General features: G+C 38.5%; 1 protein-coding gene across 1 annotated transcript in view; it reads right to left on the bottom strand.

The window, feature by feature from the left end:
• MS4A13 (membrane spanning 4-domains A13) overlaps nt 1-24,149 on the bottom strand; it is a 58,400-nt gene that overhangs the window by 12,255 nt on the left and 21,996 nt on the right. The window contains exons 5-9 of the mRNA XM_061142698.1: nt 23,258-23,398; nt 19,930-19,986; nt 18,845-18,964; nt 5,778-5,873; nt 888-1,693 (exon numbers count right to left, since the gene is read on the bottom strand). Of these exons, the coding sequence (XP_060998681.1) occupies nt 1,634-1,693; nt 5,778-5,873; nt 18,845-18,964; nt 19,930-19,986; nt 23,258-23,398 (474 nt within the window). The 3' untranslated portion in view covers nt 888-1,633. The remainder of the gene's footprint in view (nt 1-887; nt 1,694-5,777; nt 5,874-18,844; nt 18,965-19,929; nt 19,987-23,257; nt 23,399-24,149) is intronic.

Here is a 24,149-nt window from a genome sequence, read left to right as displayed (position 1 = left end):
GGTCATTTTAGACTTATTTTTCCCCTTAATACCTTATTTTTAATCAGTCAACAAAACTAAAACTTGTCCTTTTTTCTCTGCTTGCTTGAGTCATTGCATTAATTAGCCATTACTCTCACCCACAGTCTACTTGTTCTTATCAAAGTTTTCCTCTTTAACGCATTTCCCTCCATTTATTACTTTTTTCTCAGGTGTAACGTCAAGCTTATTGTCTCCTCCTTAAAAGCTCTTCAGTCATTTTGTACTATCTGCAAGATGTATTTCAACACTTTAGTCATAGGTCTTTGATGATTTGACTCTATCATCTGGTCTCTTCCTACTTTTCCAACTTTTACTCTCGACCTATTTCTCCCTGTCATTATGTTTTAATGATACATATTTATTTTAGCTATTAGAATATGCTGTGATCTTTTTCACACATCTTTTTTTGCATGAGCTAATCTTTTCATTTCAAATGTCTGTCACATTTCAATCTGCTTGGTAAACTATGATTACTCCCCCGCTCAGAGGTCACATTCTTCAACTTTATTCCTTCCTATTTCCCAATAAAAGAATCATTATCTTTTTTCTTCTGTTTTTCTCATAATTATGTTAATAAAGTGTCACACTACAGTATTGATTTGTTAACTGTTTGTTTCCTTCCTTAAAATAAAAACTCTTTGTGATGAGGTGCCTCATTAATTTTTGATACTACAAAGTTTAATGTATTTGTTGGTACATTGTAATCACTCAATTAATGTGTGTAAGATAAGCACTAAAATTCTTAGAACAACAAAATCTTCATTTGTATTATTAGATAACAATTGATGAAACTTCTTGAGAGACAAGATAGAAAACAAACAAATAAAAAACAGTAGCACATTTAAAAGAGAGCTACATATACTCACTGGCATGATTAATATTGCTGAGCAAGGCTCTCTGAAGTTCTTTTCCATATTTGAAGGAAGGATGACTCTGAAGTCACAACAGATCCTTGGGAAATTTTCCTTAGTATGGAAGAGCAGCCTGTTGCTTTGAAAAGCAATTGAACAGGTGATCCAAGCAATGAAAAGAAATAAGAAGCAAGGGGGAAACAAAAGGGAAAAAAGACAGCAGAGACTTTTAGGGCAGAAAGGAATTTTAATGAGGAGAGGAGCCGTCAATGAGGGGACTGAATCGGATGCCTTTTGATTTGTAATTTGTTCAGGCAGCTAGCTCGGGTAGAAGAATTCAGACTGAAATGTACCCTTTACTCATAGAATCAGAATCTTAAGTTATTTAAAATTTTCCTGAGAGTTATACAATATCATGCTCCAAGTCTGTGTAGCTTGTACTCTAGAGACAATCGCAAATCTTTTTAACGGTTTCTTACAAAAGCTCTGTTAGGAAGAGTTGACAGCTATTCAGTGTACCTAGAAAATAATTTTTTCCTTGTAACAATATTATATTTAATTGGGAGAAAAGCTTTCCAATTGGAGCCTACAAAAATATGTGCAAAGAATTTTCTTGAATACTGAAAAGGAAAATTCAGCTTGTTTCATATTTTCTTTTGCACAAAAACCTGTGGACTTTGCAGCAGCTTTGTCACACAAATATATCATTAGGGCCCACGTCAGGTAAGAGCATCAGGAGAATTCTCACATTTCTAAGGTTTCTATAAAGCATCCTCAACTTCCTCTGTGACAGCCGTATGAGCATCTTCATTTTTGCGACACTGAAAAAAAAATTAACATCTTAAAAATCACATTATGATTCCTAAAACCATACATGTAGTAAATACTTAGTTTTTTAAAAATACAAGCAATAGTGATGTTTATAGAACAAAATGTTAAAGTGCCATTTGTCCTCTTTTGGTTTCATCTCTATCTCAACCCACTCTCTTAATTGCTACTGAATCACATATAACTTTTGGTATACTCCCAGACTTTTAAAATAAAATATTCATGGTCTTCTACAACATCAACAAATGCCAGCACTCCAAATGGGAATGTCATGACATTCCCAATTATTACCCATTCCTTTCCTCTGAAAGTAATGCCCTTTTCACTTACAGGCAATCCATCCTTTCTTTTCTTTCTAATTTTACCAATAGCTTCCAGCCCTCCCTCTAAACATAATTTAGCTTTAGTTTTGCGTGATTTCAAATATTCTCTGAGTAGAATAAAAAAGTATGCATTCTTTTGAACTTACTTTTTAATAGTCAAGATTATTATATAGGATTGATCTATCTTGTTAAGTGTAGTTATTCCTCATTTTAATCACCGTGTAGAACTTTATTCTCAATATATTCACCACTCACTGAATGCATTTCCACTTCGGGACCATTGTGAATAATACTGATACACATGTTTATTTTTTTCCCTAGAAGTTTATCTTGCTTCATGTGTACACACATTTCTGTTGGGCACATAATAAGTTACTGGTAGGGTATGCATAGCTTAACCTTCAGTAAATAATGCCCCGAAGATTTACAAAGTTGTTGCAGTAATTTATGCTCCAACTAGGAGTGAGAAATTTCATTCATACACAGTCACTGCTGCTGCTGCTGCGTCGTTTCAGTCGTGTCCGACCCTGTGCGACCCCGCGGACGGCAGCCCACCAGGCCCCCGTCCCTGGGGTTCTCCAGGCGAGAGCGCTGGGGGGGCCGCCATTGCCTCCCCCATACACAGTCACTACCACCACTCAAAACTGCACTCTGAGATTCAGTCATTCTGTCGGGCACTTAATATCTCATTGCAGCTTTATTTTAATGTTATGTCTGACTGCTTGCTGCGTGTTCTCTACATGTCTCATGTCTTTTATATTCCTCCTTTACTTGTTTTTCTAAATAAAATACTTTCTACGTATTATTTTAATTTCTTTGTTAATTTTACTTTACTATAATTTTGGGAATTTTCTTAGTCATTGGTCAGGGGTTACAGTATGCATTTTACCTTATCACAATTTCCTTCAGATGAATGCTAATTTAATTCCAGTAAAATACAGAAACTTTGTTCTAATGTGGCTATATTCCTTCCCCTTCCTTTGTGCTATTATTGCCACATGTATTACATCTACATATGTGACATGAAGAAGGAAATGACAACCCACTTCAATATTCTTGCCTGGAAAATTCCATGGATAGATAAGCCTGGAGGGCTACAGTCCATGGGGTCACAAAGTGTCAGACATGAGCACATGTTGTGTAACCAATGATAGAGTGTTATAATTCTTGCTTTTATAATCTTATCTCTTTTAAAATTTCATATAAGGAAAAAAAAATATACCTATAGACACAACAGTTGGCAAACTACAGCACATGAACCAAATCTGACCCATTACCTGTTTTATAAAGTTTGACTGAAACAAAGCCACATCTATTCATCTAAACACTGTCCATGGTTGCTTTCATGTTATTAAGTAAAACTGAGTAGCTGGGACAAATGGAATTAATGTTGATCATAAACATGAACTTAAAATAAGGAGATCTTGGACTAACTGGGTGAGCTCAATGTGATTTATGCAACTGTCTTTTAAGTTAGTTAAGAAAGAACAAATGACATATTTAGACTATTTTTTAAATAGTTATCTGCATAATTACCTTTACTGATGCTGTTTCTTAATGTGTATTTGAGTTCCACCTGGTATTATTTCCTTTCAGTCTAAAGAGCTTCCTTTGATGCTTCTTGTAAAGAAGTTCTGCTAGCCACACATTCACAGTCATTGTTCATCTGTATGTCTTTATTTCACAGTCATTTTTGAAGGATAGCTTTAAAGGATATAGAATTCATGCTTGGCTGTTTTTTTCTTCCAGCACTGTAATATGCGTTCCTACTACTTCAAGGCCTCCATTGTTTTTGATGAGTTAGTGGTTAATCTTATTATGGATTACACTTACACTGCCCATGAAGTCATTTTTTCTTGCTGCTTTCAAGACTTTCTTCAATTAGTTTATTTCTGAAGCACCTAGGAGTGCATCTCTTTGTGTTTATTCTGAGATCACTGAGCCTCTTAGATGAATGCATGATGCATGCTAAGTTGCTTCAGTTGTGTTTGACTCTGTAATCCTATGAACTATATCCCGCCAGGCTTCTCTGTCCATGGGGTTCTCCAGGCAAGAATATTGGAGTGGATTGCCATTTCCTTCTCCAGGGGATCTTCCCAAACCAGGGACTGAACCTGTGTCTTAGATGGACAGAATAATATTTTTCCTCAAATGTGGGAAATTTTGGGCCATTATTTTTCAATTTTTTTCCTCATTCCCTCCTTTCTAGTATTCTCATTATGCATATGTGAGCGCAGTGGATGGGGTCCCCCACAAATCTCTGAAGCTGTTTATTTTTCTTTTTTTTTCAGTTCTTCAGACTGGATGATCTATATATACTGTTCTATCATGTTTGCAGATTTTGTCTTCTGTTGACTCAGATTTGCCCTTGGGTTTTTCATTTCAGAAAGGATGTCAGTCCTGAATATTCACTGGAGGACTGATGCTGAAGCTGAAACTTCAATAATTTGGCCACCTGATGAAAAGAACTGACTCATTTGAAAAGATCCTGATTCTGGGAAAGATTGAAGGTGGGAGGAGAAGGGGACGACAGAGGATGAGATGGTTGGATGGCATCACTGACTCAATGGACATGAGTTTGAGTAAACCCTGGGAGTTGGTGATGGATAGGGAGGCCTGGCATGCTGCAGTCCATGGGGTCTCAAAAAGTCGGACACAACTGAGCAACTGAACTGAATTGTGCATCTTCTGGTCTGGCTGGTTGTCAATTTCTTGCCCCAATAGTATTGTAATCTTAGTTAGGCCAGGTGTTAGATTGGCTTTTCCAGATTGTTTGCAACTGAGATCACCATTGTTTTAATAGTACCCTGGCTCAGAGGTTAAAGCATCTGCCTGCAATGCGGGAGACCTGGGTTTGATCCCTGGGTCAGGAAGATCCCCTGGAGAAGGAAATGGCAATCCATTCCAGTACTCTTGCCTAGAAAATCCCATGGACAGAGGAACCTGGTGGGCTACAGTCTATGGGGTTGCAAAGAGTTGGACATGACTGAGCGACTTTACACACTCACTAGTCATAAAAATTTCTTTGCTCTACTCCAAATAAAACCAGTCCTCTGCAGCAGTGAGACTGCTGGTCCCCACAGTCTGACTCACCCAGGTAAATTTCTGTAAAATGGAACCTGGAGTTGAGGGGGCAAGTTGGAAGGAATTGGAGAAGTCCCAAGTTAAACTGTCATAGACATCCACTGCTCTTACCCAAGGTTTAGTAAGTTTTTTTAAATAAACACTTTTCAATTTGTTGTGTTGTTGTTTAGTCACTAAGTCATGTCTGACTCTTTGTGACCCCATGGACTGTAGCATGCCAGACTTTCCTGTCCTTCACCACCATTGCTCAAACTCATGTCCACTGAGTTAGTGATGCCCTCCAACCAACTCCTCCTCTGTTACCCCCTTCTCTTCCTGCCCTCGATCTTCCCTAGCATCAGGGTCTTTCCCAATGAGTCACCTCTTTGCATCAGGTGGCCAGAGTATTGGTGTACTGGAGCTTCAGATTCAGCATCAGTCCTTCCAATGAGTATTCAGAACTGATTTCCTTTAGGATTGACTGGATTGATCTTGTTTTATTTTTGCTTTAATATTGTTTCATGTATTATTTTTCTAATTTTATGAACAGAAAAAACAGAAAGTGAAATAAATATTATATTTTATTTTTATTAGTACCAAACATTATATCAGAACACTTTATCTCCTCATAAAGTGTACTTACTAGAAATTACATCTCTAGTTTTGCCAGCGAGTTAGATAAAACACTTACCAAACCAACACAGCCGAAGATTGTGTATGTGAATGCAATACACAATTCCAATGTGTAGAAGCTCAGTAAAACACGTGAAATCTCTCTCCCAAGCTTCTGAAATCAGAAAATAGAGAGACATTTTGCATTATTATCTTTTTTAAAACTTAGAGAAAATTTTGGTTGAAGTCTAGTTAGTTCACAACGTTGTGGCAGTCTCAGGAGTATAGCAGTGATTCAACCACACACACAAATGCACAGATGTACGCACACGTGTGTGCTCAGCGGCGTCTGACTCTGCGACTCCATGGACTGCAGCCCACCAGGCTCCTCTGTCCCTGGACTCTCCCAGGCAAGTGTACTGGAGCCGGCGGCCATCTCCTCCCCCAGGGGAGCTTCCCGCCCCGGGGATGGAGCCTCTGTTTTGCATCACCTGCAGTGGCAGGCGGATTCTTGACCACTAGCACCACCTGGGAAGTGGTGTACATATGTATATATTCTTTTCCCTTATAGGTTATTACAAATATTGAGCACAGTTACCCATGCTACACAGTAGGTCCCTGTTGGTTACCTACTTTATATACAGTAGTGCACATATGTCAGTCCCAAACTCCTAGTTTATCCTGCACTCCTCCCTTTGGTACTCTAGGTTTGTTTTTGATGTCTGTAAGTCTGTTTCTATTTTTTAAATAAGTTCATTTGCATCTTTGAGATGATCATACAATTTTTACTCTTCAATTTTCAAATGTACTGTCTCACACTGATTTGCAGATATTCAAAAATCCTTGCATGCCTGGGACAAATTTCACTTGATCATGGTGTATGATCTGCTTAACGTATTGTTGGATTTGGTTTGCTAGTAGTTTGTTGAGGATTTTTGCATCTATTTTCATCAGTCATACTGGCCTGTAATTTTCTTTTCTATGGTATCTTTGGTTTTGGTATCAGGGTGACGATGGCCTCATAGAAGGAGTTTGAAAAAGTTCCTTCCCCTGCAATTTTTGTAGTAGTTTCAGAGGACTAGGTGTTAACTCTTCTCTAAATATTAGAATTCACCTGTGAAGTCGTCTGGTCTTGGACTTGTTTAATGGAAGTTTTTAAATCACAGAATCAATTTCAGTTCTTTCAACTGGTCTGTTCATATCTTCTATTTTTCTTTCAGTCTTGGGAGATTGTGCCTTTCTAGGAATTTGTCCATTTCCTCTTGGTTGTCCATTTTATTGGCATATAGCCGCCTGTAGTCATCTCTTTTGGGCCTCTGTATGCCTGTGGTATCAGTTGTAACTTCTTTTTCTAATTTTATTGATTTGGGCCCTCTCCCTTTTTTTCTTGTTGTGTCTGGCTAAAGTTTTATCAATTATTTTGCTTATATTTTCAAAGAACTAGTTTTGCATTTCATGGATCTTTTCTCTTGCCTTCTTAGTCTCTACTTCATTTACTTCCGCTCTGATGTCTGTGACTTCCTCCCTTCTACCACCTTTGGTTTTTATTTGTTCTTCTTTCTCTAGTTGCTTTAGGCGTAAGGTCAGTTGTTTGAGATTTTTCTCATTTCCTGAGGCAATCTTGCATCACTATGAGCTTCCCTCTTTAACTACTTTTGCTTTGTCCCATAGGTTTTATGGATTATCATGATTTTGTTTTCATTTATCTCTTAGGTATTTTTATTTCTTCAGTGACTGTTTAGTTTATTATTGTTTAGTTGCCACGTTTGTGTTTGTTTTTTTCTTGTTGTCTTTCAGTCTTTAAGTCATGTCCGACTCTTTGTGACCCCAAGGACTGCAGCATGCCACGCTCCCCTGTCCTTCACTATCTCCCAGAGTTTGCTCAAATTTATGTCCACTGAGTTCTGTGATGCTATCTAACCATCTCATCCTCTGACATCCCCTTCTCCTTGTGCCTTCAATCTTTCCCAGCTACAAGGTCCCTTCCCAAAGAGTACGCTCTTTGCATCAGGTGGCCAAAGTATTGGATCTTCACCTTTAGCATCAGTCCTTCCAATGAATGTTCAGGGGTGATTTCTTTTAGGATTGACGGGTTGGATTGCCGTGCAGTCCAACGGACTCTCAAGTTCTTTATAGTCCAACTCTCACATCTGTACCTGACTACTGGGAAACCCAGAGCTTTAACTATACAGATCTTTATCAGCAAAGTAATGTCTCTGCTTTTTAATATACTGCCTAGGTTTGTCATAGCTTTCCTTCCCAATAGCAAGCGCCTTTTAATTTCATGGCTGCAGTCACCGTCTGCAGTGATTTTGGAGACCAAGAAAATCAAGTCTGTCACTGCTTCCACCTTTCCCCCTTCTATTTGCCATGAAGTGATGGGACTGGATGCCATGATCTTAGTTTTTTGAATGTTGAGTTCTGAGTCAGCTTTTTCACTCTCCTCTTTCACCTTCATCAGGAAGCTCTTTAGTTTCTCTCCACTTTCTGCCATTAGAGTGGTAACATCTGCATATCTGAGGCTGCTGATATTTCTGCCAGCAATCCTGATCCCAGCTTGGGATTCATTCAGCCTGACATCTCACATGATGTGCTCTGCGTGTAAGTTAGATAAGCTGGGCAGCAACACACAGCCTTGCCACACTCCCTGCCAAACTAACCAGTCCACTGTCCCATGTCTGCTTCCGTTTCTTCTCGTAGCTTATTTCTAACCTCATAGCTGGAATAGATGCTTGACTGACATGATTTCAGTTTTCTTAAATTAACCGAGGCTTGCTTTGTAGCCCAGCATATGATCTCTCCAGAAGAACATTCCATGTGCACTTGAAAAGAATGTGTATTCTCCTGCCTTTGGATGGAATACTGTATAAATACCAGTTAAGTCCATCTGGCCTAATGTGTTATTTTTAAAGCCTATGTTTCCTTATTGGCTTTTTGTCTAGATGGTCTGTCCACTGATGAAAGTAGGGTGTTAAGTCTCCCATTATTACTGTGTTATAGTCAATTTCTCCTTTTATGTCTGTTCACATTTGCCTTACATAGTGAGGTGCTCTATGTTGGGTGCATATATATTTACAATTACATCTTCTTGGATTGATGCCTTGATCATTTTGTAGTGCCCTTCTTTGTCTCTTAGAATAGTCTTTATTTTAAAGTCTATTTTGACTGATATAAGTATGGCTACTCCAGCTTTCTTTTGATATCCATTTGCATGGAATCCCCTTTTTCATCCTCTCACTTTCAGTCTGTATGTGTCTCTAGGTCAGTGGGTCTCTTATAGACAGCTTATATATGGATCTTGTTTTTTATCCATTCAACAAGTTTATTGCTTTTGGCTGGGTCATTTAATCTGTTTACATTATACATGGTTGAAGTTGCTGATCTCTTTATTCCCAATGCACACTAAATATCCTTCATTTGTATTAATACTTTCTTCCTCTTACAGTTACTGGTTTTGAAATCATATTTGGGTGTGGATTGTTTCCTACCTTAACTATCTGTTTGACTTTACCATGAACTTTCCCATTTTGTAATTTTCTTGTTTCCAGTTGTGGCCTTTTCTTTTCTGCCTGGACAGAGTCCTTGAGCATTTGCTGTAAAACTGGCTTGGTGGTGTTGAATTCTTTTAGTTTCGGTTTTCTGTAAAGTTTTTGATATCTCCATCCTAAAATCTTAACATGAGGCTTGCTGGGTAGAGTGTTCCTGGTTGTAGGCTTTCCCCTTTCATCACTTTAAATAAATCATGTCCTGCTCAGTTGATAGTTTTATGGGGATTCCCTTGTGTATAATTTGTTGCTTTTAATATCTTCTTTTTATCTTTACTTTTTGTCAGTTTGATTACTATGTGTCTTGGCATGTTCCTCATTGGGACTCTGCCCTTCCTGGTCTTGGGTGACAGTTCTCTTTCCCAGTTTATGGAAGTTTTCAGCTATTATATCTTCAAGTATTTTCTCAGGCTCTTTCTTTCTTCGATGGGACCCCTACAGTGCAAATGTTGGTGCATTTGATGTCGTCTCAGAGGCATGTTAACCTGTCCTCGTTTTTTTTCATTTTCTTCTTTTCTATGGCACTGATTTCTACTACTCTGTCTGCCAGCTCACTGATCCATTCATTTGCCTCATTTATTTTGCTTTTGATTTCTTCTAATATATTTTTCATTTCAGTTATTGTATTCTTCAACCATTTTTGGTTGTTCTCTATATTTTCTAACTCTTTGTTAAAAACTTTTCCCTCTGTGCATCCTTCTTTTCCTGAGCTCTTGGATCATTTTTACAATCATTATTTTGAACTCTTTCTTGGGTAGACGGCCCATCTCCACTTCACTTAGTTGTTCTTCTGAGGTTTTGTTTTTCATCTGGATCATGTTCCTTTGCTGTCTCATTTTGTTTAAACTTCTTTTATTTTTATGAATGTGGTAGGTTACATTCCTCAATCTTGGAGATCCTCTGTAGGGGGTAGTTTCTGTATCCCAGAAGGACATTCCTCTCTCATCATCCAAGGGCAAGGGACCAGCTGGCCCCAAGATAGTTTCTGATCTGTTTGTGGACTCATTTCTATAGGCTGTGGGATCAGTTTCCTTGCTCCTGGTGTCTGCCTTTTGGTGGGTTAAGCTTGTTTATAGGCTCATGCAGCCTTCCTGGCAGGATGAGTTGGTGTCTGCCCACTGGTTGGTGGAGCTAAGTTTTGGCCCCCTGTGTAGGGCTGTGTTAAAGGGCTATGGGCTCAGAATGTCTTTAGGAAGCCTGGAGTTGTGTGTCAGTCTACTTAGCTATTTGGCCAGAGGTGTGCCAGCACTGGAGCCTACAGGCTGTTCAGTGGGGCCAGGCCTTGGTGCTAAAGACCCAAGCCAGATGTCTGCCTCAAGGAGAGTTCATACAGATGAGTAGTCCGAGATGTCTGCCACCCACTTTTATGACCTCAGAGGGAACAGCTACTCTGTGCTTCCCTAGGAGACCTGCTAAGACCAGCAGGTAGGTCTGACCCAGGTTTCTATGAAGTCCTTGCTTTTGTCCTGGGTCCTGGTGCTTGCAAGGCCTTGCATGTTCCCCCCAAGAGTGGAATCTGTTCTCCCCAGTCCTGTGAAGCTCCTGTAAGCAGCCCTGCTGGGCTTGAAAGCCAAATACTCTGGGGGTTCCTCCTCCTGATGCGACCCCTAGGCTGGTTAGCCTGATGTGAGGCTTAGAGCTCTGACTCCCGTGGAAAACTTGTGATATATTCTCCAGTCTGTGGGCCGCTCACCGTGGAGGTGTGAGATCTGATTACATCATGAGTATGCCCCTCCTACTGTCTAGCCGAGGTTTCCTCTGCATGTCTTTGGAGGCAGAGTATCTTCTTTAGTAGGCACTGGTCTTTTTTTATCCATAGTCGTTCAGCAGTGATTCTGTGATTTTGGTGTGCTTTTGAGAGGAGGTGAGCTCAAGTTCCTTCTCTGCCATCTTGTCTCCTTCAAGTTTAAAGTTTTAAGATACCTAGAAGATCTTGAAAACTAGGTTTAAATGTGTAGGGATGGCAGAGATCTGCAGTGAGATCCAGTCTTGAGCCAAGTCATAGCACCAGAAAAGTGCTCGGTCCTTATGTGGTTCTCTTAGCTAAGAATCTGGGCAACCTGAAGAAACAGAGAGGAAGCACAAGAAGATTGGTGCTTTGCTCAAGTCACAGAAAAGCCTGGTGGATGCAGTGACTTTACTTGCATTATTATCTTTAGTGAGAGCAGATATGTTCATAGAAGTAGCTCCTAATATGACAGTCAAGGAAAAGAAGGGAAACAAAAGAATAAATCAGCTCCTTTCACTATCTGATTTCCCTAGGCATTCCTACTGCTGTGCCTTCTGCTTCACTTTCCTAGCTTTCATTCCCCCAATTAGTCATCTACAGCTTTAATTCTTGATCTTCTTCACTCAGCAGTCTTACCTCAATTCTTGCATCTCTTCATTCTCATTCTTTCACTACAGTCTCTGGTATAGCTCACTAGCCAGACTCATCAGTCAACAAGATTTGGCTCACGTCTCCAATGATAAGAAGACTACCAAGAAATTTTATTGAACATCAAGCAGTTCTCATTATTAAAACAGCTATTATTACAAATACTTAAATTTACATGTGTGAAAATCTCACATAGAAATTGCTAGAGTATCAGACAGAAGAATCAGTTCAGTTCAGTTCAGCTGTTCAGTCGTGTCTGACTCTTTGTGACCCCATGGACTGCAGCATGCCAGGCTTCCCTGTCCATCACTAACTCCCAGACCTTGCTCAAACTCATGTCCATCGAGTCAGTGATGCCATACAACCATCTTATCCTCTGTCATTCTCTTCTCTTCCTGCCTTCAGTCTTTCCCATAGACAGAAGAATGAGTAATTTCAAAAAAGAGAACATTTCACTTAGAAGTATAAGGTGATTGTGATTTCTGTGATAAATACAGCAGATCCCTTTTGTTGCTACTGGAAAGATACTTTAAACTACATATGAGGATGAATGATTTGGTACTAAGCCTGAAAATAAATGTAGTGCTTGTGCTGGCTGTGAAAAGACAAGAATGAAATACTGATCTAGATGAAATAACATCACAATTCTCTCTCCTTCAATTCCTTCACCTTCCCCCTTCTCTTTTTCTGGCTTTATTTAATACCTTTTATATGCAAGAAATTATTGGGTGATAGCCATTATATGGTAAGAATGAAATGACAAAATTCCTGATTTTTCAGTTTATATTCCTGTAGAAAATACAATAAGGATAATATAAGGTTATATATGAAAAGGTTAAAGATGTCAAAATGAATGAAAAACTTGATCAGTAATCACAGGGGATAGGAGACTCATCTTAAAGTCATTCACATCTAGGAAAGCTTCATAAAGAGGTAGGACATTTGAAGTAAGGACTAAGAAAAATGAAGGAGGAAAACAATAGTCCAGGCAGCTTTAATTTACTTGTTTTTCTGTAACCTATTTTGTTTAAGATATATTTAATATATCTTAATTATATATATTTAATAAATAAATACATATATTTAATAAATAATATTTTAATAACATAAATTGGGACAAAAATAATTAAGAAATGGAGACATTAAAAATAAACCCAAACTATATATCATATGATCTACAGTTTGATAATGTGAGCAAAAAACTAAATGCAAGAATGAACTAAACATTTTTTGAGAAAATTATAAAACAAGTTAAACAGGAGTAAAGTGTTCATTCAAGTTGATATTAACAGGAAAATAAAGAAAAGGCTGTAGTGGGTTTGAAATAGCAAAGTAAAGAATTCTCATTTAATTTTACTGACAGAAACATAGTTACAGCATTTTAGTGGGAAAATACTTGTAATCTTTTAGCTGACAAGACTGTAAAAAGTAATTTTGCCCTCACTCCTTAATTTCAGACAAAGTCTTCTCCTACAAGTGGAAAGTTGTGTATCTGAGAAAAATAATAGGAAGCATGACTGACTTCTTAATGTATTATTTAATTCAGCTTAAGTCAGTAAGTACCCCTTTTCTGGAAGTCAATTTGGGTTGTATTTCTTGTCTCCACTAAGTGATCCTTAATTCATAAAAATTTAAGTAAATGATACACAGTAGTTGGTAACTGAGAAGACAGTGTAAAGCTAAGGGTGAGGTTTAGTTTAAGGCTTTGAGACTAGGATATCGAAATAAGGGAGTCTTGCAATACAGTATTTTTGAGGAGGCAAATATTTTCTATTTTATGTATGCTGAGTTGAGATAATGGCAACAGAAGCAAATCCAAGTAGAAAAGTCATTAGAATGTTAAAACAACAGGCTTGGCATCTGGGGAAGACAGAGCAGTTAACTAACAGATATGTGATAGCATTTTCTGCACTTATACATACATCAAGGAACAGGGAAGTTAAACTTGTTCAAGGGGTTACACACAGTGAGTATGAAAGGTAGCGTCTGAATAAATGCAGTTTATTGGTTTTGGATTTATTGTACGAGAAGTATTTTTCAGAGGCATGAACTTTTGAGGACTGCTGAACCTACATGAGAACACTGATGACTTGTTGAGTTTGTGAATTTAGTCAAGCCACTGGTTTATGTTAGAAAAGCTGGCATTTAGAAAATCTTGTGAAACACTGGCTACCTTAGAAAATGTTCAGTTCAGTTCAGTCGCTCAGTTGTGTCCGACTCTTTGCAGCCCCATGAATCGCAGCATGTCAGGCCTCCCTATCCATCACAAACTCCTGGAGTTTACTCAAACCCATGTCCATTGAGTTGGTGATGCCATCCAACCATCTCATCCTCTGTCATCCCCTTCTCCTCCTGCCCTCAATCTTTCTCAGCATCAGGGTCTTTTCCAATGAGTCAGCTCTTCGCATCAGGTGGCCAAAGTACTGGAATTTCAACTTCAACATCAGTCCTTCCAATGAACACTCAGGGCTGATCTCCTTTAGGATGGACTGGTTGGATCTCCTTGCAGCCCAAGGGACTCTCAAGGGTCTTCTCCAACACCACAGTTCAAAAGCATCAATTCTTCAGTGCTCAGATTTCTTTATAGTCCAAATCTCACATCCATACATGACTACTGGAAAAACCATAGCCTTGACTAGATGGACCTTTGTTGACAAAGTAATGTCTCTGCTTTTTAATATGCTGTCTAGGTTGGTCATGACTTTCCTTCCAAGGAGTAAGTGTCTTTTAATTTCATGACTGCAATCACCATCTGCAGTGATTTTGGAGCCTAAAAAAATAAAGTCTGACACTGTTTCCAATGTTTCCCCATCTATTTGCCATGAAGTGATAGGACCGGATGCCATGATCTTAGTTTTCTGAATATTGAGTTTTAAGCCAACTTTTTCACTCTCCTCTTTCACTGTCATCAAGGGGCTCTTTAGTTCCTCTTCAATTTCTGCCATAAGGGTGGTGTCATCTGGATATCTGAGGTTATTGATATTTCTCCCGGCAATTTTAATTCCAGCTTGAACTTCATCCAGTCCAGCATTTCTCATGATGTACTCTGCATATGTTAAATAAGCAGGGTGACAATATACAGCCTTGACGTGCTGCTTTTCCTATTTGGAACCAGTCTGTTGTTCCATGTCCAGTTCTAACTGTTGCTTCCTGACCTGCACACAGGTTTCTCAAGAGGCAGGTCAGGTGCTCTGGTATTCCCATCTCCTTCAGAATTTTCCAGTTTACTGTGATCCACACAGTCAAAGGCTTTGGTACAGTCAATAAAGCAGAAATAGATGTTTTTCTGGAACTCTCTTGCTTTTTCGATGATACATCGGATGTTGGCAATTTGATCTCTGGCTCCTCTGCCTTTTCTAAAACCAGCTTGAACATCTGGAAGTTCACGGTTCATGTATTGCTGAAGCCTGGCTTGGAGAATTTTAAGCATTACTTTACTAGCGTGTGAGATGAGTGCAACTGTGCGGTAGTTTGAGCATTCTTTGGGATTGCCCTTCTTTGGGATTGGAATGAAAACTGACCTTTTCCCGTCCCGTGGCCACTGTTGAGTTTTCCAAATTTGCTGGCATACTGAGTGCAGCACTTTTACAGCATCATCTTTCAGGATTTGAAAAAGCTCAACTGGAATTCCATCACCTCCACTAGCTTTGTTCATAGTGATGCTTCTTAAGGCCCACTTGACTTCACAGACCAGAATGTCTGGCTCTGGGTGAGTATGAGTGATCACACCATCATGATTATCTGGGTCGTGAAGATCTTTTTTGTACAGTTCTTCTGTGTATTCTTGCCACCTCTTCTTAATCTCTTCTGCTTCTGTTAGGTCCATACCATTTCTGTCCTTTACTGAGCCCATCTGTGCATGAAATGTTCCCTGGGTATCTCTAACTTTCTTGAAGAGATCTCTAGTCTTTCCCATTCTGTTGTTTTCCTCTATTTCTTTGCATTGATCACTGAGGAAGTCTTTCTTATCTCTCCTGGCTATTCTTTGGAACTCTGCATTCAAATGGGAATATCTTTCCTTTTCTCCTTTGCTTTTCGCTTCTCTTCGTTTCACAGCTATTTGTAAGGCCTCCTCAGGCAGCCATTTTGCTTTTTTGCATTTCTTTTTCTTGGGGATGGTCTTGATTCTTGTCGCTTGTACAATGTCAGGAACCTCCATCCATAGTTCATCAGGCACTCTGTCTATCAGATCTAGTCCCTTAAATCTATTTCTCACTTCCACTGTATGGTCATAAGGGATTTGATTTAGGTCATACCTGAATGGTCTAGTGGTTTTCCCTGCTTTCTTCAATTTAAGTCTGAATTTGGCAATAAGGAGTTCATGATCTGGGCCACAGTCAGCTCCTGGTCTTGTTTATGCTGACTGTATAGAGCTTCTCCATCTTTGGCTGCAAAGAATATAATCAATATGATTTTTGTGTCAGCCATCTGGTGATGTCCATATGTAGAGTCTTCTCTTGTGTTGTTGGAAGAGGGTGTTTCCTATGACCAGTGCATTCTCTTGGCAAAAGTCTGTTAGCCTTTGCCCTGCTTCATTCTGTACTCCAAGGCCAAATTTGCCTGTTACTCCAGGTATTTGTTGACTTCCTACTTTTGCATTCCAGTCCCCTATAATGAAAAGGACATCTTTTTGGGGTGTTAATTCTAAAAGGTCTTGTAGGTCTTCAGAAAACCATTCAAATTCAGCTTCTTCAGAGTTACTGGTTGGAGCATAGACTTGGATTACCATGATACTGAATGGTTTGCCTTGGAAACAAACAGAAATCATTGTGTCGTTTTTGAGATTGTATCCAAGTACTGCATCTTGGGACTTTTTTGTTGACCATGATGGCTACTCCATTTCTTCTAAGGAATTCCAGCCCACAGTAGTAGATATAATGGTCATCAGAGTTAAGTTCACCCATTCCAGGCCATCTTAGTTCGCTGATTCCTAGTATGTCGACATTCACTCTTGCCATCTCCTGTTTGACCACTTCCAATTTCCCTTGATTCATGGACCTAACATTCCAGGTTCCTATGCAATATTGCTCTTCACAGCATCGGAACTTGCTTCTATCACCAGTCCCATCCACAACTGGGTGTTGTGGAGCGGCGGCTGCGACGGCACAGCACTGGCCGAGAGGAGCTACCCCACGTCCAAGGTCAGGGGCGGCGGCCGAGAGGAGCCACCCCACGTCCAAGGTCAGGGGCGGCAGCAGAGAGGAGCCACCCCACATCCAAGGTCAGGGGCGGCGGCTGAGAGGAGCCACCCCACGTCCAAGGTCAGGGGCGGCCGGCCGAGAGGAGCCACCCCACGTCCAAGGTCAGGAGCAGTGGCTGCACTTTGCTGGAGCAGCCGTGAAGAGATACCCCACGTCCAAGGTAAGAGAAACCCAAGTAAGACGGTATGCACTGAGAGAGGGCATCAGAGGGCAGACAGACTGAAATCACAGTCACAGACAACTAGCCAATCTGATCACAGGACCACAGCCTTGTCTAACTCAGTGAAACTAAGCCATGCCGAGTGGGGCCACCCAAGACGGACGGGTCATGGTGGAGGGGTCTGACAGAATGTGCTCCACTGGAGAAGGGAATGGCAAACCACTTCAGTATTTTTGCCTTGAGAACCCCATGAACAGTATGAAAAGGTAAAAAAATATAGAAAATGTAGGTATATAATTCTATAATGCCTCTAGGAAAAGATACTGTATATAAGTTCATTTTGTGTAATTAATCACAGCAAATAAAATTGAAACTTATGTTTGGGAGATTGTGAAACTGATTATTAGTATTGAATTTATGTCAGATAAATTCAGTATACAACAGTTTGTAATACTGTTTGCAAAAGGTAGCGAGTGAGTGAGTGAGTGAAAGTCGCTTAACAGTGTCCGACTCTTTGCAACCCAATGGAGTATACAGTCCATGGAATTCTCCAGGCCAGAATACTGGAGTGGGTAGCTGTTCACTTCTCTAGGGGATCTTCCCAACCCAGGGATCGAACCCAGGTCTCCAGTATTGAAGATGGATTCTCTAAGTCTTGGCAATTATGCCATATCTTAAACTAAGATTATAAGCTTATGAGTAAGAGGGGTAAGTTGAAATAACTTGAAACAATTCTATACTTAAATTCTATCCCTCCCTCTTCTCTGCCCCTGAGGTTAGAATGAAAGATTGCTAGATTTGGATTTCCAGGGCCAATGGAAATTTTCTTATAGTTTACAGGGGAAATCTAATGCAGCTTATTTAAATCAATACATCATTCATGACTGACAATCTATTTGGAGGTATTACTGTGTCTCCTCTCACTGTCTTGTTGTCTTCTAGACTTTTGTATTCCATGTTTAGATTCTTTCATCTGATTCCTCCAGTCTTCCTTTATCATATACTGCAGGTATGGACAGAGGGTATACAGGGGAGGAGGAAGTTTATCCCTCACCCGTAATGACCCTTCTACTCAGATTATCTTAAAATAAAATTTCCAAATTGTTATTTGTTTTACTCCATTGTTAAGTAACAAAGAGGAGCTCCACTCCAATCTGTTCTCATTTTAAATGGAATATTTCTATAATTATTACTAAAGTCTTCTGCAGCACTAATATTCTGTGATTCTGAATCTAAAGTCAACACAACTAAAATAAATCTATTATAGTGTCAGTAAAGATATTCACATTTATTGGAGAATGTTACTATCTTAGAAATACGGTTATTTTTCTAGTACAATGTATGTGATTAGACAGTTAATTAAATGGAAGCAATGCAGATTCATGCACATTTGTTATTTGAGGGGCTAGAGTAAAATTCATGTGAGACACAAAAAACAGGCTATAAATGAAAATATCTAGATTAGTCTAGAAATGAGTAGCTTTATACAATTCCAACCATATGCATCAATATCAGAATTCTTCTGCTAATTTTGGGATAGGTTTTAAGCCTTGGATTATGCTTTTCTTTAAGAGAATCATCCTAACGTGTGCGTGTGTGTGTGTGTGTGTGTGTGTGTATCACTTAAGTCTTGAAATTTTTACTTAGTTTTCATTGGGCATGTCAGGAATTCAAACATTCTGTTAGTATTTACAAAAAATTATGTTGAGTAATTTTTTAATTAAAACTTTCAGTCAAAGCTTACTACTAAATCAAAGAATTTCATGGGGATGAATGAAAGCTTTATTTTACCTCCTAAGGTTTTAAAACCTCTGAAAAGAATAATTCTGAAATTAAGATGTTCCCACAGAATTGGTCACTTACCGCTTGTCCATAATTCCTGTATGACACAGACTCAAAAGAAGACAACTCAACTACTGTTAGAATCGTTGAAATAACTGCAACAATTATGCATAAGATGTTCATAAGCATAGCACAGGTAAGCTAAAAAGAAGATATAGAGTAAATTTATTATACTCAGAATAAATGATTTTGTTAAATAGTTTGTATTACTGAAAAAAGAAATCTAGTTAAAACTTTGATCTAGCTTCTGAAGCTTTACAAGTGTTGTTATACTTGCCATCAGAGTGAAACCCTTCTCTGATTTATATGAAACCTGATTAATTTGGAGTAAATATCAAAACATCTTCATACCAATAAGCATAAATCTTCCATTTGGGCTCAAAAATATTATCTTTTACAATCTTCTGAGTCATTTGGAAGAAACCCTTATAATAAATGATTTGAACAAAAGGAGTTCCACATCAAAGAGAAAAAAGATGAAACATGACTGCTTGTAGAAACAGGATGAATAGGATTCAATGAATTTTAATCCAGGGTTTTAATTCTCTAGGGAAATCCATCAACATCTTTGGATATTAGTTTTTTATCTCTACAACCACAAGAGTAGACTAGTTCATCTCTAAGGTATCTTTTAGCTCTGAGATTCTAAGATTATTTTCCTTCCCAATATCTTTTTACCTATAATATAGATGGATCTTTATTCTGAACAGATTTTCTATTTTGTTACAAGGTACAGTTGTGTTCCCAAATGAGAGTTAGGAAAATGAAGTTTTACAACAGTATTATGTCTATTCATAAACTCACTGAGTTCTATTAAATTTTTTTCTAACAGTAAAATTCATATAAGGTTAAAAAAAAGATATAACACCAAACCAAAAAACAAAAGACCTCTATACTTAAACTTAGAAACTTTTATATAATATGACTCTAATATAGCATACCTGTCTACATTAAATTATATGCTCCTAGATTTTCATTTAACTCCTTCACTTATTTTACAGATAGGGTAGATTCCTTTATTGTTTAGAGGCCCACTATGTTTTCATTAAAACCTACTTAGCTTTGTGACAAGTGATTTCTAGAGTATACTAAACATTTTAACTTACCTGGCGTTGAGATGGGTGCCTTGTTACTCTTATTATGGTGATTCCTGAAATGATAAACTGAATATAAAAACATATATTTATAAATACTCATTGATAATGCTCATCAACTTAAAATATATTTTAAACAATTCCCTCTTCTAAGTCAATTAGTTTTAGAATAGTCAGAGTAGAATAATATAAAGAAGTTTCAGTAGAAGGGGTTAGGACAAGTTTACATCTATAGTAATGAAGATAACAGTAGGATCACTAATAATAGAAACACATAGGGGACAGTGTGCATAATTCAGACAGTGGGATGTAGAATATGCCAAAGATGACTTAAGCGGTCCTGAATCAGGGACCAGGTTTGCTTGTATCTGCACATGCTTTCCAAACTCATTCAATTTTTACTTCTAGTGCTATACTTCTGACTGAGATGCTATTACTGATTATGATTACTATGTATATATCCAGATGTGAAAAAGTAGTCCATCAATCTATATTCCAACTTCTGTTTGTACAAAATATATCTCTTAACTGAGATTGTAGCCATTACTAAGGTAACAGATGTTATTCCTATTTTTGGCTTTACTTTATAAAAAGAAGTTTTATTATTTCATACCAGGCTACTCTGTCTATTTCCCAGAAGTGTAAAGCTATGCCTTATTGTTTGAAAGTGGGTGGCACAATCCCTTTGAAATATTCCTTTTGTCTTCTCTGTTTTAATGACTTTGACAAGATCTAAGTTAAAGGCTAATTTGTAGAAAAACAGTATTCATACTATACCCCATATACAGGAAGGCCACACTTGAGGTTTACTAACTACTGGAGGATCACTTAAATATACATACACAGCACGTCATTCTGTAGCAAAATTGAGATTTCCAAGAAGACAAAGTGCAGGTAACAACTAGTTCAGAGTACAAAGTGAAAACACTTTGTGAATTTTAAACTAGTGCTAACTAGATTACCAAACTATGTGCCTTACAAAAGGCCTTTCAAAGTTTATGACCTAAATGAGAAGTTTTGAATTAAACTGCACTTAATTGAAATTTTAGATAACTTAATATAGGTGACAACTATGATATTTTTATAGCATGATGATTAGAAACACTGAAGGCCAGCAATCCTTTATCTGGATTTTACCTGCACAACTCACTGTTTTTCTCCTATTGTTTTCCAAGGCAATGCTTTGACATCTGTAAGCCAGCATACAAAGGCAGAGGCTCCCTAAAGGCATCTTGCTTCATTACAGCCCTATTATATGTGGCGTCTGATCTCCTACTGCCCTCCGACCATTGGTTCTAAGCATGGGTAAGTGGTTCCCTTGTTCCTTCCAACCATGCTCTCTCCTCCAGCTTTGAATCAGATGTCATCAGATGCTATCACCCACCGTCCCTTCTGGTTGAAGTCTTGGTCACTCTTTTCTTTCTGCATGCTTAGTCACTCAGTCTTGTCCAGCTCTTTGCGACCCCATGGACTGCAGCCTGCTAGGCTCCTTTGTCCATAGTGATTCTCCAGGAGAATCCAAGAATACTGGAATGAGTTGCCATGCCCTCCTCCAGGGGATCTTCCCAACCCAGTGATCCAACCCGCATCTCTTACATTGGCAGGTGGATTCTTTACCACTAGCGCCACCTGGGAATAGTAACACCTTTCAAATCTCCATGTTAATTATCCCACTTTGTCCATCAACTCATGACCTGCAGTTTTACAATTCTAATAATCCACTGACCCCATGTGGATGTATAATCTGAGCCCCTTACTTCTTTGTTATATTCTCTCCTTTACCAGTTTAAATTCTATGACCAGCTATTAAAAACGCTTTTTTACATTCTCAACTCCTCTGCACCTTTCTTGATTACAGTTATATGGATAGGCCAAAATCTTGATTAAACATAGTTCTCCTTCTTCTTACATGCCTACACCCATGTGGCTGAACATGACCTGAGACAGATGTACATAACTATCTTGATGCACCACACTATGTAATCACGTTCCAAAAGCTTGAGTCTTTAATGCTGCATGAAAGTCACACTACTTTTCCATAATCCATGCACACTCTCATTTTTCCTAGGTGACCATTTCCTCATTCTCTTTTCTCACCTCAACCAACCAATCCATTCTCCACTCACGCTCTCAGAGCATGATCCTGCTTTCTATATTACTGAAACAGTTGAGGCCATCAGAAGGAAAGTTCCACAAGCTCCCAATACCCAATGGCCTGAAAATTGTCCTTTTTCTCTATTCCTCTACCTTCCTTCCTGTTACCTGCCTTGACACTATCTGCATTAAAGATGGATAATCCTTTGTTGGGGGCTGTCCCTTGCAGTATAGGATGTTCAGCAGCATCCTTGACTTGCCCACTGGATGTATACCCGTTAGCCATGAAAACTAAAAATGTTACCACCAAATGTCCTCTGAGGGGAGCCATCACCTCTAGCCGAGAAGCACTGCTAGAGGAGAACTATCCATGCTTCTGTTTGTGCATTAAAATGCATTCATTTCTTGCGTATAAGTCCATGATTCTAATAATCTTCCCCATCACTTATCATCAACTTTCTTCTGGTTCAGTCCCCTCAACAAAAGACACGGAACAACTTACTGAAACAAATGGGGTAACCCTCTCCTGACTCAAGTTTCCAACAACCTCATTACTCTACACCACCTTACACCAAAACCCTTCAACTGTCTGTATTTGCTGTCTCTAATTCCTCTCCTTTCATTATTTTTTACACCAATTCCAGTTAGGCTTTTGCCCCACTTTCCACTGAAACTATTTGTCAGCTTACCATTGGCCTTCATATTGCTAAATCCAATGGTCAATTCTCAGCCCTCCTCTGATTTGACAACATAACAGAATTAATACAGTTGGTCTTTCCCTATTCTTTGTTTACTTGACTTCCAGGATGTCACACTCTCCAGACTTTCCTATTACTTTATGGCTATAAGAAACCACAGAAGACTGCAGGTGATGAAAAATTTTAACAACGTGTGAATATAGACTCATTGTGTGAGGACCCTAAGGCAAAGACCCTAGGATGAAAACTAACCAGACTGATGGAGCTTACGCTTGCAATTCTTGTATAGATATGCTAACATACCTCAGGACAATCCAGCCTGTGGTTGTCATTGTGTATTCAGTCCTATATCAGTGTCTCTTATAACAGCACTGTAAGTTAAAGGTGCTCAATAATATTTGTTTAAAAAAAGGGATCTGACTTTGAGTTATCAATATGGGATTTAGCTACTTAACTCTCCTGAAAACTTTAGAAACTCTTCCTATATTCTACTAGTGGCATGAGTATTATTTACTGAATGATTAAATTAAAAAATGTATTCTACTCACAACAATTCCCCATAAAGAACATCCTGTTTTGTAAGTTATAGGTTCATATGTCCCAAAGACTCCTTTAATTTGTCCCATATACAAAATCAATAGGAGATACCACATGAAAACACAAAAGATGCCAATCATAATCTGGATAGCCTATGGGAAGAGAATGCTATTAGTATTGAAACCATGTAATTTATAACAATTCCAATAAGTGTTAACTATAAAAAAAATACAAAGTTTTTACAAAAGATGGTAGTAAAATAGAAATGCACATAACCATGAAATTCCTGGATTGGTTAGTCTAAAAAGAGGGCCCTAACCAGGAAGTACTGAGGTTTACCCAACAGGAATGAACCATACTTGGAGCATCAGACTGTTCAGTAGGAATTCTGGTGAATTCTCCCATAAGAAAGTTGACAATCTGACTCTACTGCTGGCTATCCTCTCTATCAAGTAATGACATGTCAGGAGAATACTGAGGGTACTTCATTCAAGGCACACTTGATATGGATCTTTTCCACAAGCATGCTGAGATGAGGTAGAGTCAACACAGAGATACAAAGAATACCCAAAGTAGACTTACTTGCCCACGGTCTTTCTGTTGGATAGGGGTTAGTTTAGGGTCAGGGAGAATTATTACTCAACTTCAGTTTGTAAAAAGGCAATTATAATCCCAGTAAATATGTACCAGTAGATTTCTGAATTTATATGTAAACTTAATATTTCAAATACTAAATCACATTTTTAATCACTCTTTAAAAATTTCAAAGGATACATTATTTTCACTTTCATATAAACTTTCACTATATAAACTTTAATAGGAAGCTATTTAATGTTTTAAGTTTGGTAGTTTCAGTTCTTTACAAAGCACGTGATCTATGAAACACATAATGCAACTGATTAA

This window comes from Dama dama, chromosome 1 (genome assembly GCF_033118175.1).
Source record: "Dama dama isolate Ldn47 chromosome 1, ASM3311817v1, whole genome shotgun sequence".
NCBI classification, from domain to species: Eukaryota; Metazoa; Chordata; class Mammalia; order Artiodactyla; family Cervidae; genus Dama; species Dama dama.
The sequence above is the reverse complement of the archived record's forward strand: the minus strand, read 5'-3'. Positions and strand labels throughout refer to the sequence as shown.